Below are 19,656 nucleotides of genomic sequence, written 5' to 3' on the forward strand. Positions count from 1 at the left end.
AGGCAGAAATAAGAATGAGTAATGTTCTTCTTTGTTGCTGTTCCCCAGAGAGGAGACAAATGTTAAAATGTCACCCCCTGGCCAGACGGATGCATCACATCGCTGCGACTTTACTGCAACAGCAGGATACAGAATGCTTTTTTTTATTTTATTGACCACCACTGTAATTTTAGGAAACTGCATAAAGCAGCATTACCTTTGGACTGCTCTCAAATAGCCATTTATCACCTTGAATGGCCTATATTTTGAAACCTACTACATATTTCATCTAAAAGAAAAAAAAAAATCAAAGTCTCTTTGAAATAAGCTTCAATGAAAGCTTTTTCTATAAATACTCTGACATCTGGGTGGATAACAGTAATGTTTGTACAGGAAGAGGGGCGGAAAGCAGCAATCCTTCCCAAGACAATCTTTCCCAAACCGCTGGACTGTGGCCCCCATTTAAATAGACCAGATGTTAGCCCGAGCAGCAGAGCCCATCGGCTTGCATTTTAATGGCCCACTCAATGGCTTAACTGGTAAAAGTAACCGAGGGGCCGCTTGGTGCTGTAGTGAGAGTAGGAGATTGACTTTTTTTCACTTCTAAGTATATACCAACACAAGAGTAACCGAGGGCAAGAAAGGAGGAAAAAAAATAAATGTGAGAGTTGGTCTTACCAAAGAGCTGCGTGGGGTTAGTGTTGGTTGTTGCTTTTTCATAGTTGGTAAGCCCCTCGTAGATGACCTTGCCCACAGCAGCATATAGACACTCAAGTTCCTCATACTTAGATGCAACATTTGATGTGCCTAGAAAAACACAGCAATGTTTGTTTCAAACAAAGAACAGCTGAAAATCGAAATCACTGCCGTGCAAAGTGACGCAGTTATATTGCTGCAAGGAATCAGCATCATAATGTATTGATCACACTATGTTTCAAGCCCCTTTAGGCCTTTGTCGAAAGTGCTTTAAAACAATTCATACAATGACCTAAAACAGATGATGCTCTATTCATTTTGTATGGAAAGATGCGGGACAGTTATTCTCCCATAAGCATCTCTCCATATTTCAAAATGACACACAATCAATCACATTAAATTGCACATATATGTTAAAAACACAACCAATTACAACACTACAACAAAACATTAATTTAAACAATTACTTACAGAAATGGCACGTCTTATGAATAAAAATACAGGACTTGCAGCTTTTATAAGTCATAATTTTTTTGTAATTATGCAAACAATTTTTGTTGGCTGTATCATAATTAGGTTTGTAAAATCCCCAAATCCCATGCCAATGAGTCTCAACACTTAATCCTTTTGGGGAAGCAAGTTTGTAAATTATATCGCCAGTATAATTCACTTCTATTTATAATTTTATCACAGTGTGGCATGACGATTTCTCAGAAAGGAATCAGATATATAGTGTTTTTTCCTGTGTGCAGCTGGTCTGGCTTCCAGTGAGAATTTAGAAATAAATCATTGCAGCTTACTAGGCTCAGTTGGGAAGATACTCATGAGACGAGAAAGAAGGGAGTGGACAGCACGTAGCACTTTGGTATTGCCGCAGGTCATGCACGCAGCGATGCCCCGCTGGAGCGGCTTGAAGTGAGCCAGGACGGCTGGGGGCTGCAGCACTGTCAACAGGAAGCAGAGAATCTCCAGTCCTGTGCAGATGTTGGAGATGTTCGCTTGGGCTGGCTGCTCCTGAGAGGTCAAAAAGGAGTAGACATTATAAGTGGAAGGTCATTTTTTTTGGTATTGCTCTTAAAACAGATAGAAATCCATTTAGACTTTTCAATAAAAGCCTCATATCTAAAAAAAAATAAATAAATTATTGATATGTATCTTTTTAGCCAAGCGCCCAATGCTAAAACAAAGCAATATAGATAATAGTGCAATTTCATCTGCAGACAGATGAAACAACAGAGTTTTTTTTTTATTCCACTCAACTCAGAAATCAATACTGCTCACAAACACACACAAAAACAAGGCATTGTGATGGCTGTTAAACCAAAGATCAATGGGCAGCATCGGTTCCTAATTTTGTCTAAATTGCAAACAAGGTTTACAATGGCAGGGCCAAGAGGGTAATCTGGGACAGATCCATGGCACTGATCTTGCCTAATGAACAAGGTGACTCTGGTGATAAGGCTCCTGCTAGATATTAGGGTAGTATTGATTTGACAGTGCATTAACAGAAAAGGAACTTGTCGCTGCAGGAACCATGCAGATGCAGGCATGCCTGTGAGACTGTATATGTTTTGTGTGTCTCTCAAGTTACACTCCAAATACAACCTCCTCATGCCACTCCCCCCAGACTCTTAATCACTGCTGCGCCGAGACAATGAGATGATAAAAGGTAATCCGATTTACAGCATTGTTCATTAGTCTGAGTAAGGCAGCTAGGCAGGTAGAGCGAGGTCCCAAGGGGGTGGGCCTGCGTACATCTGCATAAAACCTACAGAAGGCCTTGTTTGTTAGACAATCCCCAAAGGGATATGGAAGGGCCGACTGAGTTTGTGTGAATGTGTGTGTGTAGGGAGAGAAAAGGGTGCGGCCGATGAAGTGATCCCCAAAAGAGAACAAGGGCAGTACGTGACAACTGGCAACGCGTGGTGATAACCTTGTCTGAACAGTGACGCCCAATCAGACCAGAGAGATGAGGAGGAAAGGAGACATGGATGAAAAGAAAGAAAGAGAATAAAAGCTGCGATAAGAGGCTGGATGGAAAAGAGATGAGAGGAGGAAGTGGTTAGACACAGAGGGAAAGGCGAGGAGAGATGAACAGAGTCACAGTGGGGCGATACAGAAAGCAAGGATGAGGGCTTTAGGATGTAGAGGGGTTTTGGGGGGTTTGAATGAGAAGGCACAGGCCAACCCGGATAGAGTGCTGTTATCTCACCACTGTCATTATTTTGTCATTATGGTGGTTGGCGCCTCACTTCATGCATTACTGATAACAGACAAAGGACTCTGAGGTGTTAGAGCAAACACTAAGACGGAGCTTAAGCGGGGACAGGGAAAACCTCTCTGGGAAGCTATTAGTTATCCTCAGCTGTTTGCTGCTTATTGCTTGGAGCTTGAACAACAACACAAAGATTGAATATTTTGATTTTATTCAGACTAGTTTGACTGAAGTACTTTGAAAAATTCTTTTACTAGTAAGTCCAAATAACAAACTTACATGAATACTCTACACAGATATAGGTTTCTTTTTTAAACATACCCCAAACAGTAATATTCACCATGGTTAAATAGTAGAAACTTTTAGACCAATTATTACTTAGACGGGTCTGAACACAGTCAATGACAACTGATTACTCAGAAAGGCAGTGCAGAATAACAGCAGTACTGACAGGTTTCACACCTAAATTATCACCTTGTATGGATCTGGCAATATGAACCATGCATGAAGTCTAATGTAACAATCATTCTCAAAGTACATGCCATCTTACCACTGTCATTAGCAGCTTGTCAAACCATTGTAGCTTCAGCTCAGCACGAGGCCACATGTCAGGCCTCAAGGCTGTCTTCATCAGGCTGACACAACGGCGAGACAACAATTCCCCTGGAGATCCAGCCACATTGGTGCTATCGTTCACCTAGAAAAGAAAGGAACATATTTGTCTAGGCACTTAATTCATGCAGCTGGAGTTCAAAAGAGGCTGGATGGATACCATCCAGGATGGATACCATCTTTCAATCAACATTCCCTGTGCAAACCTTTATAGTGATAAGCATGCACTTTAGAGAGGTATCCTTGAAAAACACATTGAATCCCTATCAGCGCTAGGTGTGATGTCCTTTGGCTGATCACAATCCCTCGGGCCAGTGAGGACATAATTTTTCTACTGGGATCAATTCAGTATCACACTACACTGTTATCGAGAGGAATACAAAGAAAAGATTATGTTGCTATAGAGTGTTCTGTGAGCACCGAGTGATCCCCAGTGGTTATAGGGAAGGTTATATTCAACAGAGATGCTTGGCTGAACAGTGAGAATGAAACTTGGCCCAAAAAATAAAGTAGGAAAAGTCAAGGTGAGTGAAATCTCAGCAGTCTATTTCAGGCCTAATAACCAAGGTCGTCAATGACTCTAGAGTGACTCCATGTGTGTGTGTTTGTGTGTGCATTATCCTCACCCAAACGAGTGGTTAGAATAATTGTGCCTACTTGGAAGGACTAATGGATGGCAAAACACGTGTGTGTGTGTGTGTGTGTGTGTGTGTGTGTGTGTGTGTGTGTGTGTGTGTGTGTGTGTGTGTGTGTGTGTGTGTGTGTGGCTGTGGCTGAGGTCTTACCTGGCAAGCAATCCTGATGAGGAAGTTGACCACAGTGTCTGTATGTTGTTTCTCAACAGGTTTGTTGTGCATGCTCTCTGTGCCTGGCATGGACTGGCTGCGGCCAAATACCTACAAACACAAACATTATAATCTGTCAAATATAGATAAACTTTTTTCTTTTTTGACAAAAGAATGATTACAGAAAGTTGTCAAAAGGCAGAAATGCTGTACAAAGGGTTTTTCGGTCTACAAAGAGGAGGCTCCAGCCACAATAAGTCTGATAACTTTTCTGACAACTTTCTGGGCAATTAATGTTTCCTCAGCTTAAGCAGAAACAAATTCTGACAAGTTAAAAAGACGCATTTTTATCTTGACATCACAAGAAGAGGCACAAAAAACAGAAATTATAACAAGAGCACAAATATTTATTACAATAACCTTTAAGTATTTGTTTTACTTTTGTAAGTGTCATTCATCCTTCCATCCTCTTAAAGGTTTTTCCAGTTAAAGATTGTAGCTGGGCTGGAGCCTATTCTAGCTGTCACTGAGCGAGAGACAGGTTTTCACTCTGTTGCAGGGCTAATAAATCTGTGATCTGTAAATCGACATACTTTAAAGGACATTTACATTTTGGAATTCATTATGAACACTTTAATACATAAAACAAGCTTTCTTTAAAACGTGTAGTTACTGCCCAATTATGCCCTCTAATCTACGACATGCAGACATTAAGCTGATTGTGGCAGAACTCCAGATGTGTCAGGCACATCACGAGGCAATTTCAGAGTCTTTAATCTAAGTATAAACTGCCTTTAGAAAGATTGGCATTAGTGCAAATTAACAAATTTGATTAAAATTTTGAACAGGCGATTTTACAACAAAGGTATCCCAAAAGACCTCAAAACAAAAGACCACAGAGGGATATGATGAAGTATATGTGACGCTGCCATACTGCTGTAAGACAAGCTGGATAACAGCAACAACTCTGCTGTCAATCCTGTTAGCAATTTTTCCCCCTCAGACTCATTCAATAAATGACTGTGGAGACAAAAAAGTAAAACTGGCTGTCTTATTAGTAGCTTTCAAACTGCACAACAAACACCCTTAGAGAAGCAAGTAACACAGGGATATCAAGTGAGAACTCTCAAGGTAAGACATTCTGTCTGGGGCACGAGGGCCCATCAGTCACAGCCACATTCGTCTGGCATCTGACTAATTACTAACTGAGCTCACCGTGGAAGCCGCTCCAGTTGCTGTACGGAATCTCTTGACGTCCTGTCCAGCCCCGGCGGATTCTAGAGACAGGCCTCTTTTCACAGCAGCCCCACTGGTCCCTTCACCACCAGGACCTACCTCAGCCTCAGATTCTGGCTGTTGTGCCAAAGAAAGGTACACACAAGAAAGGAGGAGACAAATCCAATTGTTAACACAATATAACCACAGTATGTCTCTTTCTGTACAATGCAATAAAGCTGAAGTTTGTCACTAGCTCATATAGCAACATAAGTAATGAGCATTTATGGTACACGGCTCAAGAAACGCTTTAACTGCTATGATGAATAAGGTTTATTTTGTGACTTAATGAGTGTCTTCAGTCTGAAGGAAAAAGATTTTTGTGAGAAGTGAGAAACATAATTTGGTGACTCTGTATGTCAACATCCTAGACGACCATCCCAAACTGGTACTCCTGACATCAACAGAAGTCAGTAAAAATAATGTGGTTTACCTGCTGGTCTTTGATCCTCTGCAACTCCCACTTGATGACCACCTCAGCCAGGTCCACAGCCAGCTTCCTTTGCTCTATAGTCACACTTGGAGTGAAGCCCAAACGCTGCATTGCACTGATCATGTGCTGCACCAGGTGGTGTCGGACAGGGTAATACACCTGGGGGGGGAGCACCAGGTATAACTTTGAAAAAGTATCATAATGCTGAAGTACTATAAACAAGCAATATTTTCATATCCCTTGTTCTGCTAATATTCAATTGACATCATCCACTTTGACATCAGAGCACTCCAGATTATGCAAAACACAGGTTTGTATTGGTTTTGGTTTTTTGGTGTATGTGGGTTTTTTTTAAAAATTCTAATTATTTTGTAACTGTTAGAAAACAATTACTTAAGTCGCCCTTAAGTCCAAAAAGCCTCATAAGCCATTATTTCACCACAATACATTTGAAATCCTGCAATTACCATGTGATTGAAGTGGTGACTTAATGCAGTGCATCTGTTAAATCCCTTCAACAGTTTAGAAATTGCAGACAATGTTATAAACAGTCACTCCACACTCTTTAAAGAGCTAAATTTGTGTTACTGTTGAATAACCTATGGACCTAACTGTATGATTAAAAGATAGAGTGTCACAAAAGCTTATGTTTAATATTATATACAGAAGCTGTCAGGAGGGACTGGCGCATTTTTTCTTCCACAAAGCACCACAGACAGATAGCACCAATGGTAGAGTTTAAAAGAGGCACAAAAAGTGACTACAATAGCCCCTAAGGCTAACCAGACGAATTTAAACGTCAGTATAAATTGCACTGTGGCTTGGGGCGTGTGTTCCTTTCATCTGTATCTCTCACAACTTGAACCTTTACTCTGTAAAAACCAGATGAAGTCTGGAAGAGTGGAAAACTAGTGTGGATGACAAGATTACGGGTTTTAAAAAAAACAAGCTTGTTTTGCATGAAGTGGAACCACTTAAACTCTGCGAGACCAAAAAAAACCCCATTACTCATACAAAAACAGTTCTCTGTCGTACTTGCAGCCCAAAAATGTGAGTCCAAAAAAACGTTCCTCAAAAAATTCTGAATATCTTGTCATATTGTGTTATGTTTGATACTTTGCTTAGATTTAATTAAAAAGTTGAGTTAGGTGCCTTTTGTATGCTTGAATATTCACAGGTCAGTGTTAAGAGGCTTTAACTTAAAAAACAAACAAACAGAAAGGCAGCCAACGTTGAAAGAAAAAACCTTCAGAAAGCCTGGAGAACTACTGCTCAAGCCCACTTAAAAAAGAAACAGGAAAATCCGGCTCCTTGGAAGCAAAAAAATAGAAGCAAGGACGAATGCCTCAAGACTTCTGCACAGTATTGTACGAGGCCTTCTTCCACTGCATTAGCAACAGAAGAAGCAACCAAACAATGGCCTACATATGTCATTTGCTGCAGCATCTTGTTCCTGCGCTTCTACTAGAATCACACAGAACGACTCCCAGGAAGCTTATCCTTGTGCTAGCTCCATCTGCTGCAAAACATCTAGTGTAAACCAGGGTGTCAAACTCCTTTTACATGGCGGGTCACATACAGCCCACTTTGATGTTAAAAACGGGCTGTACCAGTGAAGCCTCCTTTTCTATTAGTATAAAGAAGTTACATATTTAACTGTTTTTCTATATGATGAAGAAAACCTGCTGCGGCAAAGAAAGTAATCTGTCAGCGCAACTCTTTGAACTTAATTTGTAAGAAATAAAATGACAGAAATAAAATGAGCTCCTGGTAGCTCATTGCCCAGACTGTACAGATTAGTTTTTTGTTTTTTTCCCTTCCTTTCTTTTTCTTTTTTTGTTGTTTTGCCGAATGTGGACAGCGTACGTTTGACACCCCTAGTCTATGCACAATGCACTAATATATGGGAGGTGGACAAAAATAAAGGCAAGTCCACACATGTACAGGAAAAGTTTGTTTTTATGTACTCCAGACCTACCAGTTTAGATTTTAGAGTGATAACACATGCAAAGTTAAATGGGGTGTTCAATCACTTTGAAACTTTTAGTCAGAATAGGCAAACTCTGACATCAAATTCTTACTTAGTCTCAAGGACATGATGATACACACTTAGCCCAACTCAAGTGTCACGCTCAAGAGTCACTTAGCTTCCGAAAACTGAACTGGGACTCTCAAACACACATGCAGACAAAGGAGCTAGAGATGAGATGTCTATCTGAGGGCTTTTGTCAGTGTCAAAGAATATTAAAGCTTCTCACTTTGAGGGTAATTATAGTCGATAGAGCAGGACTTCACAGGCCCTTAATGACAGAGTGGCTAAGCCCTGTCCATCACATGTGCACACAGACAAACACGCACACAATCTCTCCATTTCTTTATCAAACGCACATGCACAAAGTCTCTCATCTGTCTGTCATTATCTCCTCCCCAGTGTAATTATGCTGATGTGATTACATTAGATTAGTCATCTGGCCCAGTGAGAGCGGCCTGTCAGTGAGATAGAGAGGGAAGCTGAGGGAAATGTCAGTCTTCTGCTAAAAGACTGTCGCTCTCTGACTGGTGAGGCGGTGAACATCAGCTGAAGAAGCGAGAGGGCACAAGTGTCTTTCAAGTTTATGGAGGAAAGCGAAAAGCAAGCTCGATGATCATTTGCTTTTGTTGATGACGAGTCCACATGAGCTGCTCTTTGACTCTACTGATCACTGCTGTGAAGGGTGTGTTTAATGCTGTATCTGCATTAAGTCAACTGTGGACACCAGGCGGTTGACATAATTAGACATGAGAGTCCAGCTTTTGACTTGATAACAGAGCAAAGTACAAATGATCTGGCTACAACCAATATAAAACTGAAATTAACAAAAAAATCATAAACATTTTTAATTGGTCTGCATAAGATCATCTACATTTTAATGAGTATGCTCCTTTCCCATTAGGAAAGATGTGTCATGTAATTCAGAGCACTTAGATAATCAGTAAAATTAGCGTCTCAACAGTCTCCCCCCACGTGGTTCCCTGCAGTGAGCATGCTGAGAGGAGAGCCGGCAGAGACACTAAATGGATGTCTATGTGTGCACTTGAGTGGCACTTAACATCTCAGTATGTGTGGTGGCAGCTCACCTCGAAACACAAGAAATCGTAAAACAGAAAACGCTGATATTTTAAGTAAGTAAGTAAGTAAGTAAAATTTATTTATATAGCACATTTCACAGATAAAAATCACAAAGTGCTTTACAGTAAGATCAGACATACAAGTTAAAATTAATTAAATTAGTTAAAAGCCCGTTTGTATAAAAATGTCTTCAGCTGCTTTTTAAAGGAGTCAGTAGAGTCTAGACAGCGTAAAGACAACGGCAGAGAGTTCCACAGCCTAGGTGCCAGTGCCTGAAAAGCCCGATCCCCACGTGTTTTAAATCTAGTACGTGGGACCACCAGTAGCCTCTGACCTGAAGACCTAAGTGCTCGGGATGAAGCATGAGGTTTCAACAGGTCAGAGATATACTGGGGAGCTTCACCATGCAGAGCTCTAAAAGTTACAACTAAAATTTTAAAATGAACCCTAAAATTTACAGGCAACCAATGAAGAGAAGCCAAAACTGGAGTAATGTGTGACCTCTTGTTTGTACCAGTTAAAAGTCTTGCCGCTGCATTCTGAACAGACTGAAGGCGATCCAGAGCTGATTTGTTAAGACACGTAAAAAGACCGTTACAATAATCCAAACGAGAAGAGATAAAAGCATGAATAATCATCTCAAGTTCTGCCTTTGACACCAGTAGCCTGAGTTTAGAAATGTTTCTTAGATGATAAAAACAGTTCCGGACAAGTTGTTTAGAGTGTTTCTCAAGAGACATCGAACTGTCAAATATAACACCTAAGTTTTTACTGTCATCCTCAGAAGCATATTACTTTTGCTATTATTAAGTGGTATAACAAATCTGTCATAAATAATTTAAATGACAGAAGGAAGAGCTCCATCCATCCCAGGAGGATATCATGGGGACTCAATACTTTTGGTAGTAGTGGTCTGACATATGGAAGTCTGCTGCTGCCTAAGTTGCATTAATGTGTGTGCTTTTTTTTTTCTTTTTTAAATCTACTCACCCTGAAGTGTTGCACAATGAGATGCAGTATGTGAACCAGCTGTGGTACAGTATGCCCCTCCTCCACAATGATTTTGCGAGTCCAGTGCGTCAACATCTGGTGGCCGTCCTCCATGCGTGCAGGCACTGCCGGAGTCAAGATGGCCATAGCCTGGCGGACTATGGCCCGGGCCTCCATTGTGTGGGCTTTCAACAGGCTGTGGAAGACCTGTACAGAGCAGAGATCGCATGTCTAATTTACCAACATACCATATACTTGGCTAAAATTTACTGTCCCTTAAAAGTGCTGTTTTCCTGCCTACACATTTAGAGAAGATAGAAAAAGCACACAAACCCCACACACACACACACGCACGCACACACGCGCGCACACACGCGCACACACGCGCACACACGCGCACACACACACACACACACACGCACACACACACCTTCCTTACAGAGTTGGGAAAAAAATGAAAGAAGCTGATGACAGGCATAAATGCAAATGCTTCATCACTTGAGTTGTTAAGCTGGCTCCACAACTGCTAAACCCATCAACACAAGATACAAAATTTAAAAGTGGGGTAATCTAAGAAGTAGAGCTGGGCGATAGAACGATAACGATATGTATCGCGATATAACTTTTACTCGATAGAGAAATTAAGCTATCGCGATAGACCTCGCCGCTCTTGTCCTCTTAAAAAAAAAAAAAAAAAAAAAAGGTCAGCCAATCCAAATTAAGTAGCGCAGAGCCGAACCAATCACAGCCGCAGCGTCACGTCGCGTGACTTGTTACCTACAGCACAAGTGCCAAGCCGCACGTGTGTTTGTTTGGGAAGCAGCCAGCGGGTAATGGAGCCAGCGCGTAATGGAGGAAATGAGTGTGCCGACTAGAAAAATCAACCGAGCGTGACCGAAGAGAAAACAGATGATGGTTCCAATGCCGGAGAGATTGTTAAACGGAAGAGCCATAGAAGTTCCGTAGTGTGAAGGTATTTCGGCTATTTCAAGTCTGACAAAAAACAGAGTAGCGTGCACTGTAAATTGTGCCGAAAGCAAGTCTGGAAATACAATAAACTGGTGCATGCGTCACACTGTGCGCCACGTTATTGTTTCGGTGAAATGAATTTCTACAATACTGTTACTGTTAATTCTACTCTCTGCAGTGTTTAAATGCTTACATATACACACAGTTACTGTCCGTCCACACATACGACTCGGTTCTGCTTCTATGCCCCAGCTTTGTTTACTTTTTCCCACCGAGGCTTCTAGACTTCTGATTGGCCAACATTTCTGCACGGTTAGGAATCTAGCGCCACCTGCTGCTTTGGCATGTTCATAGCAGCGTTTTCCTTCATTTCTGCCTTTATGTGTGGACGGGATTATTTTTTTAAAACGAAAACGGAAAATCTCAGTTTTCAAAAATACCCGTGTACGTGTGGATGTAGCCTCAGTCTCTGACTGGAAGCGCTAATTCGTCATTCGGCTTTTGTCAGACTAAAGTAACTGTTAAAACTGTTTGAAAAGCTCAGCTATACAACAAGGAGAGATTGAGAATTTCCTTTTAGTTCTCAGTTTATTTGATATTGACAAAAGTTAGTCAGTTTTGTCTGTTCTTCTGTAAAACAAACTAAGATTTATTTTTAGAATTAATATTTTGTTTCTAAGTGGAATTGACAATTTAGTCTGTTTCGTTTGTTCTATTTTGAAACTTAAACGCTTTAGCGGCTGCCTTTTGTGTAGTTTGCAATATTTGCCTTTATTTATCTGAAAAAGTCTCATGTTCCTTAAGTACATCTACCCTGTTGAACTTATTATGGGAAATAAATATTTAAATAAAAACAAGCTGCTGATTATTTCACATTTTACTTGTGAGCAACGGCACATTTAAATCTTACAAATATAGTTATTTGGCTTATATCGTGATAGATATCGTTATCGCCTGAAATGAAAAAAACATATCGTGATATGAAAAAATCTCATATCTCCCAGCTCTACTAAGAAGTGATATTTCAAAAACTCAACATAAAACAAGACGCACAACTTATGAATAATAATATTGCCTTTTCACGCTCATCTGTTAGATGCATGAAAGCAGGCAATACATTAAGTAACATAATGCTGGATATCTAACTCGAAAAACAAAAGAAGATCAGGCCATGCAGATGGCACTCACAGCACTCAAGACTGCCATCTGCATGGCCTGTTCCTGCACTTCTTACTCCCTTGCCTCTTTGCTAACCCAGTCCTTTATATTCCCTCTACCTCTAGACGAAGACAGCCTTTGATTAAAATCTCTGTCCATGTCAGCCACAAGCCTGCACAGGATCTCAGAAGTCTGCCGATGAACGGATTTCTTTCTTAGTTCTTTCTTACATCAGTACATCATAATCTTCTGCAGGCTTGCTCTTTAATGTGACTGCATGCAGTTCAAGCTCCTGCAGCACTGAAAGTGATATGTAAATATTACTAAATCTGACATAGTAGGACCGTCGTCTGAAACTTTTACAGAAAAACCATTGAGGTGCTCATTTGGCCATGAAGCTGACACATTCAGAGGCCGACAGATTAATGGAAGTGCATGGCTGAAAGGGGCTTTAGTGAACCAGGGGCACCCAAAATAGTTCCTCTGACTTCACAACTACACAGCATTTTCTTCATAAGTGTGACTCAGAAAGCAAAGGTACCTTTCTAAGTGTACGCCGTTTTCTACTGTGAATTCATCTGCTATGTTCCATTTTCAAATCCATCTTTTGTCATTTTTCTGTTGTGTCCCTTTTCGGCATTGAAACATTTATTAGCTCTCACCTGCAGGACAATCTTCTTGTGAATGGCAAACTTTGCGATGATGTGGGCCAGCAGTAAGTGACCACTGTATTTACAGGCAGGATCAACGCAGGCTTTAGGCAGAAGGCACGGCCAGGCAAAAGTCATAAGACGACGCAGCTTGCTGTTGCGTGACTTGTTGTTGTCATGAATATGGTGGGGAGCGTGCTCCACTAGCAGGGTGGAGAACTGCAGTAGGCAGATTCGCAGAGAGTCCAGCAGGTCAGCCTGCTTCTCCGGGTCCAGAACCTTGGAGAGGGATAGGAAAGAAGTGCCATTAAAAATTGCTGGGCAATACAGGAAAATTATACCGTTTTTGCAATCTATAGCAGAATTGGCACAGAACATTTTCAGGAGCTTGACTTGGTGGGATGTTGTATTAACACTACTAAAACTTCTCACAAAAAATACTTTAGCCCTGTTATGCTAATTCTTAACAACTCCAGTTGGAGATCAATAAGTCTCCTCATATGTAGATAAACAATAAGCCGAAACTCACTCTATTGAATAATCTGTACTTAAATTTCTAGAGTGTAACACAGTTCATTGATTCTGAATGACACTTTACAACAACACAATCTAATTTTACATATACTGAAAACCTTGCATCACTCAAACCACCCAAATACCAATTCCCCAAAGAGAATGTACAGAAGACAGCACAGTACATAGGGAGACAGGGAGGTGAGGTAGGAAATCAGTTTTATCCAGACTGTAGAGGAGCTATTAGCAGCCATTAGGATTGGTGTTAGTCAGTGATGAGATCTGCCACAGTACAAACAAACATGCTGACCTTTAGCATGGTCACAATGTGACATTTACACCAGAAATTATAGTCTGATGAATCAAACGTGATAACAAACAGAGAGGAGCTTCTGGGAGGAAGAAAGAAAAATCAAAGACATGTAGGGAAAAAAAGGAAGAAGAAAGAGATGAAATGACAGTAATTAAAGTGTAAGGCCATGAGAGAAGAAGATGACTAAATAGGATGTAGCTGATGATGACTCAGAAAGGAGAGATGTTGGGCTGATAGGACATTATGAGAGGAAATGCAGCAGGTAATGAAATCAGAAACAGGAACACAAAGAGACACAAAGTCATGGAATAAACAGACAGCAAGGGTTGTCTGCTGACTGTGAGAAGAAAATGGTAAGAACGGTAAGAAGAGGAAAAATATGAATAACAAGATAATAAATCCATGTATTTTATGGATTTAGACAGATAGAGATAGCATGTGTACCTTGGTGATGAAGACACTGGTAATGCTTTCAGGGTTGTCTCCTTCAGGGTTGGGCGGTCCGAGCAGCTGCTCACCTTCTCCCTTCTCAAAGCTATACAGGAAGGCTGGATTCAAGATGTGCTGCAGCACCTATTAAAGAAGAAAAGTGGAGTTTACAGCTTTGACCCTTTCAAGAGAGATTACAATGGATGATTCCACCGATAGCACACTTTCAAGAAAGGAGAAACTAATCAGTGAAATCACCTAGTGTACCCTTTTCAAACCTACATTAAAGAAAACCCTGCACACAATCAGCCCTCAGTGGCAAATACATAAGTGATTACACAGAAAGGGGTAGGAACAAGAAGAGAATACTTTCCGGACTGATAATAACAGCAAAAAATAAATAATAAAAACAACTGGATTGTACAGAGAGAGAGAAAAAAGACACATTTGACCACAGCAATGTCAAATGTGGCACCAAATGATTGCAATAAATAATTTAAAGAGCAAAAAGAAAACAATTTCCTCTCTGAGGCAAAACTAAAGAAACAATGTATTTCCTTAATTAATCTACAAGCATTTAAAGCAAAAACAAAAGTCAATAAGATTTAGAGTATCTTAACAGGGAATGTGAATGAGGGCTTGATTAGTTTGTAAAATCCAACTAACCCAACCACTATACAGCTAACGACTGCATTTATTAAAGAAGCTGCTATCTATTAATGAACACCCCTATTCAATCCATCACTGGGAGGACAGGGCATCGCTCAGTGGAGAATGAGCTGTGGTAGCATATGTTCCATCTCCTCCATTAGCACAATATTCGCTCTCTTTCTCACACGCTGAACACACACTGAGCATTACTCTGTTTTTCAGTGTCATCTATTCCTATTAATTCTAAGCTTCTCTGATATCAATCATTGTACGATAACAGCATCATTTTGTAATGCCACTGATGATGTGCTCCTGCAGGAGTTCTGGGCGAGTGGCCTAGATCACATTCTGCAGGTGTCTTAATTATCTTAAATTTCATTTTCAATTCACATATAACAAGTGTGTGTGTGTGTGTGCGCGTGTGTGTGTGTTGCAGTTAGGGCTGCTCAATTAATCTAATTTTAATCACGATTACGATCTGGGCTTTCAACGATCATTAAAAATGACTGAGCCGATTATTAGCCCCTCCCTAATTTATCCGCGACACCTTAAAGGCCGGTCCGTGAAAATATTGTCGGGCATAAACCGGTCCGTGGCGCAAAAAAGGTTGGAGACCGCTGATTAAGAGGACCCGAGGGAAGCTCGGAAAGCTAAGCAGAAGTTATTTGGAGAGTGACTGCCGTTGGTTGAAAAGAGAGTTTAAAAAAAAAAAAACTTCAGTGGTGTTGCACACTATTTTATATTATTTTTTAAAGTCATTGTTAACCCTTTAAAGCCGGTCAGAGCAGCACGCTCCGTTTTGCTTAACTATTTTTAAATCCCTGTAGAACCTGAACCGTGTAAGCTAGCGCAATAATTTGTTTTGCATATGAAACCGGAGGAGTTGTACTTACATCTGATGCCATCAGCTTGTCCTCGGTCACGGTTTCGTTCCACATATAGCTTTGCAAAAATTGCATAAAAAGCGCTTGCAGGAACAGAAACATAATATTCCAGAAACACGCTTTGCCGTTCCTATCAGCTGTTCGTAACACTTCCCACAGTGAAATGATGCACATGCTGTTTTCTTTGCAAATTTGCATCATAGGATTGTTTTTTGTTTTTCCTGCAGTATATAAAAATTGCTGTATCTCCAAAATAAAACTATGAAGACACTCAAAATAAATTTCCTGTGGTGGGAAACTATTTTTTGCAACTTTATTGTATTTAAAGTTTTGAGGGATAAGCCTCTTAAATTTCTCCAAGTAGAAATATATGTAAACAAAACAAAAGCGATTTTCAATTTTTTTTGTAGTTTATTGCACTTTTTTGCAATTTATGTAATTACTATGGACTTAATGCATACATATTATTAAAATATGGGCTATAACAGTTGTATTGATGTATAGCAACTTGAAATGCTCCCACAAATGGCACTACAGCATGTAAAAAAAATAATATAAGCTCTGGTGGACTTGGTTCTATAGTAGGTCTTAAAGGGTTAAATAAATATCGTCAAATAATCGTGATCTCAATTTCAGTGAAAATAATCGTGATTATCATTTTTGCCATAATCGAGCAGCCCTAGTTGCAGTGCCCATAGATTTCCTCTTTGAACTCAATTAAGGGGAGCTGTGATAACTGGGGTGGTGAGTGGTGGGTGGTTGAAGGGGGGTCTTTTAATGTCTTTATATAAACCAGAAAAAAATGAATGGCTCGAAGCCACAATGAATGTGTGATGACGACAATCACTACTAGATGTAAACAGTACATTCATTTTACACATGACTAGATAAAGAGATGCAGTCTCCCTTTGAGTGCACATAACCAAGGAGAGTAGATGAAGTTAAGAACTCGGCTTCAATAACGTGATTCACTTAAAATGGTTTGATTATTTGTTTGAATAATAATTATGTTAACTAAAAGACAATGTATGTTAGTAATAGAGTTGCTCAAGAACAATATTTTGAATGTGAAAAATCAAATTAATTTTTAACAATCGTCTTCCTTCATCTAAATGATGTAACTGTCAAGAATCCTTAATCTTCCTCATCGCTGTTTAGATTATTGTGCCAGACAGGGTACAGGTATTAAAAACTTGCACACGTGCTTACTGTTTAATGTCTCTACTCGGGGAAGGGATTAATCGTACATATTGTAAAAAAATGTTCTACTACACTCTTTCTCATGTTGGAACAAAGAAGCAGCAGAAAGCAAAACAGATGCACGGCACATCATAAATTTCATATATTTGTTTGTTTGCTCGTCGACTGGAGATGGATTCTGCAAATAATGAAACGCCTTTGAATAGAAGAGCAGCACAAAAATGGTTTTCTATAAGAAGTGTTTGGATAAAACAAAAAGAAGGAACACAGCAGCAGTACCAGCAGCTCGGGGTCAGCCTGCACTACCGTAGATGATTCATTGCTGCTGTCCCATTCTGCTGTCTCTCTCCTTCTCTCTCTCTAGACACTCCTCTGTTTGAAATACTCTCCTGGACCTTTCTGATGTTCTATACGAACCTGAATTTCTAACTCCCAGATTTCCCGAGAAACTGCAAGCGCACAGACTCACACACTTTCCTATGATAAATGCTACAGGCAATTATTTAAATGTCAATGGAGGCAACACCCACGCTCATTCTCATGCTCACTACTCGTACACCAATCAACACAAACATATTCGCACAGAAACACATCACGCCTGTCAGTCTGGGTCTCTGCCTCATCTGCACAGCCAGCATCTGCTGCACACCAGCGGAGGACAATTAAGGCGGAAAAACAACAATAGGAGCAAAATTTTGCTTGGGGGGGTGTGGGGGGGGGGGGGTGCTGCAGCTCTGCTAGCTAAGAGAGTAAACCTTGCTGAAAATTCTAATGCAGCATTTCCACCCAAAAAGAAAAATACAGAGAAATGAGCTGGCTGAACTCTCTCTCCTCTGCCTTTATTCTGCCTCTCATTTTCAGAGCCCGTATGCAGCTCAAGGAATGCAAACTGAATACAAGCAAAAGGGACAGGTGCAGTGAGCAGCACCAGAAACACTGTTTGTCCTTGGATTTTAGTGGTGTGTGTGCACATGGCATGGTGTGCCTGTGAGTCTACAGTTTTGTGTGCCTACCACACAACCACTTGGGTATGTGCTATTGTGTGCCAGGACAGGCCTTCCCCACTGACCCGTTTGGACTTAACAGCAGTGCTGTTGCTTCTCTGTGCCAGGTTATGTGCCATTACAGCTGTTCGAAATATGTGTTTGTGGGTGTGGGTGTGTGTTTGTGCCGATGCCTGCATGTGGGAGAGGGAGCTTAATTAAAATGCAGCCTGAATGACTGTAATGCTTGCAGCAGCAGGTCAGGTAGAGACTACAGAAGCATTCATCTGTGAGCCTCTGAGGTCCTAGAACCAGACAAAATGACCTTCCCCACTCTATCAAAGAACTTCTGGTACAAAACACTAACTATAAAAGTCACACAGATCAGGTCCCTAAATGCTGCATGTCCAATAGTTGAGAAGGAAAGTAATCGAGCCGTGGAGATGGGGAGCTTATGATGAATATGATATTATTAAATCTCTCTCTCTACAATGAAAAAAAGCCCAGAACATAAATTTAGTGTTATTTTCAATGAGTTTTTTAAAAGGATCATATTTATCAAATGTGTTTTGTTTTATTTTTAATAAGGCTGCTTTATAGTATTAAAATTGCTGCATCAATGACAACAAGATGTCCTTAGAGTCCCGTTTTAAATTGAAACATCTTGTTTTGCAAAATCCAGCTTTTGTGGACATGCAAACCTGAAGAACTCCACTACATAAAACAAAATAAAGTCCATGATTGCTTGTGCAGACACTGCATCATGAAGCAATAAAACCAAAATATGACACATAACATGCAGCAAAATATTTGCATTATGGCTCGATATCGTTCATTCTGGATGCGTGCCCACACATAATCAGTGTGTGCTATTCAGCCGTGGTCAGTATGGGTCACAGATGTTAAAGTGTCTGACAGGAATGGTATTACATATCTACCATCATAATAATCCCTCAACACACACTGCCAAAGCACCTTCCATCCATCATTCGAGTGCCTATTCTACACCAGGCCAAAGGGGAGCTGCAGCCTGTTTTACTTCAGCATGGGGTGGATACATCTGGATGGGTCAGTCTTTCACAGGATTAATATGATGTTTGGTCAACAAATGTATTTAAAATGTGCAAATAGTATGAGATCTCTGGTCAGAGGTGGAGGGATGACTGTTTTAAATAGTCTTAATTGAATTAAACTACACCATTCAAACAAATATCCAATGAATTTCAGTTGATTAATCATTTATTGTCTTACATGTGTGTAACGATGAATACATAAAATTCCAAAATAAGCTTATATTTAATAATAACATAGTACCAATTTTAAAATCAGATATGCTGTCTTTGCATGATTTTCAGTTAAATAGAGGAATGGACTTATTTGCAAAATATTTCACTTTTTCTTTTTCCTTTTTTTTTTTTTTTGTTAAATGGGTTATAGGCATTTATCCCCCTGACGCACAATATGTTGTAAGGAAGCGTAGGCAGAGGTTGGGATACTGTGCGTCGTGCTGATTATAGAGACAGAAGTGCTGACCTGAAAGCATATTTAAGTGCACCATCATCGCTAATGTGAGTTACTACATCTGGCCTTGTGGATGCTGCTCGTGTCATCATAAAAGAGTAGACAACCAGTCGGATACTTTAACTACAAACAGTATACCAACAGTATAGTGCTTGTTGTCATGTTATACATTTACTGATCGCGCTATTGGATCAGTTTAGGCTACACTGCTTTTTCAGCATGTCATACGCAAAACTGTATTCTACCTCCAGGCATCACTTCAATGTCAATTTCAAAAGAGGGTAAATATCT

The 19,656-nt window shown here is 40.2% G+C and overlaps 1 protein-coding gene across 1 annotated transcript in view; it reads right to left on the bottom strand.

The window, feature by feature from the left end:
- The window catches only part of trrap (transformation/transcription domain-associated protein), an 84,469-nt gene that overhangs the window by 39,587 nt on the left and 25,226 nt on the right, over window positions 1–19,656 (bottom strand). Inside the window, exons 37-45 of the mRNA XM_085415942.1 lie at window positions 14,142–14,270; window positions 12,884–13,150; window positions 10,095–10,301; window positions 5,996–6,154; window positions 5,503–5,640; window positions 4,288–4,398; window positions 3,441–3,587; window positions 1,476–1,689; window positions 658–786 (exon numbers count right to left, since the gene is read on the bottom strand). Coding sequence (XP_085272068.1) covers window positions 658–786; window positions 1,476–1,689; window positions 3,441–3,587; window positions 4,288–4,398; window positions 5,503–5,640; window positions 5,996–6,154; window positions 10,095–10,301; window positions 12,884–13,150; window positions 14,142–14,270 — 1,501 coding nt within the window. The remainder of the gene's footprint in view (window positions 1–657; window positions 787–1,475; window positions 1,690–3,440; window positions 3,588–4,287; window positions 4,399–5,502; window positions 5,641–5,995; window positions 6,155–10,094; window positions 10,302–12,883; window positions 13,151–14,141; window positions 14,271–19,656) is intronic.

This window comes from Rhamphochromis longiceps, linkage group LG8 (assembly GCF_057381845.1).
Source record: "Rhamphochromis longiceps isolate RC_006_pf linkage group LG8, R_longiceps_female_GT1.1, whole genome shotgun sequence".
NCBI lineage: Eukaryota > Metazoa > Chordata > Actinopteri > Cichliformes > Cichlidae > Rhamphochromis > Rhamphochromis longiceps.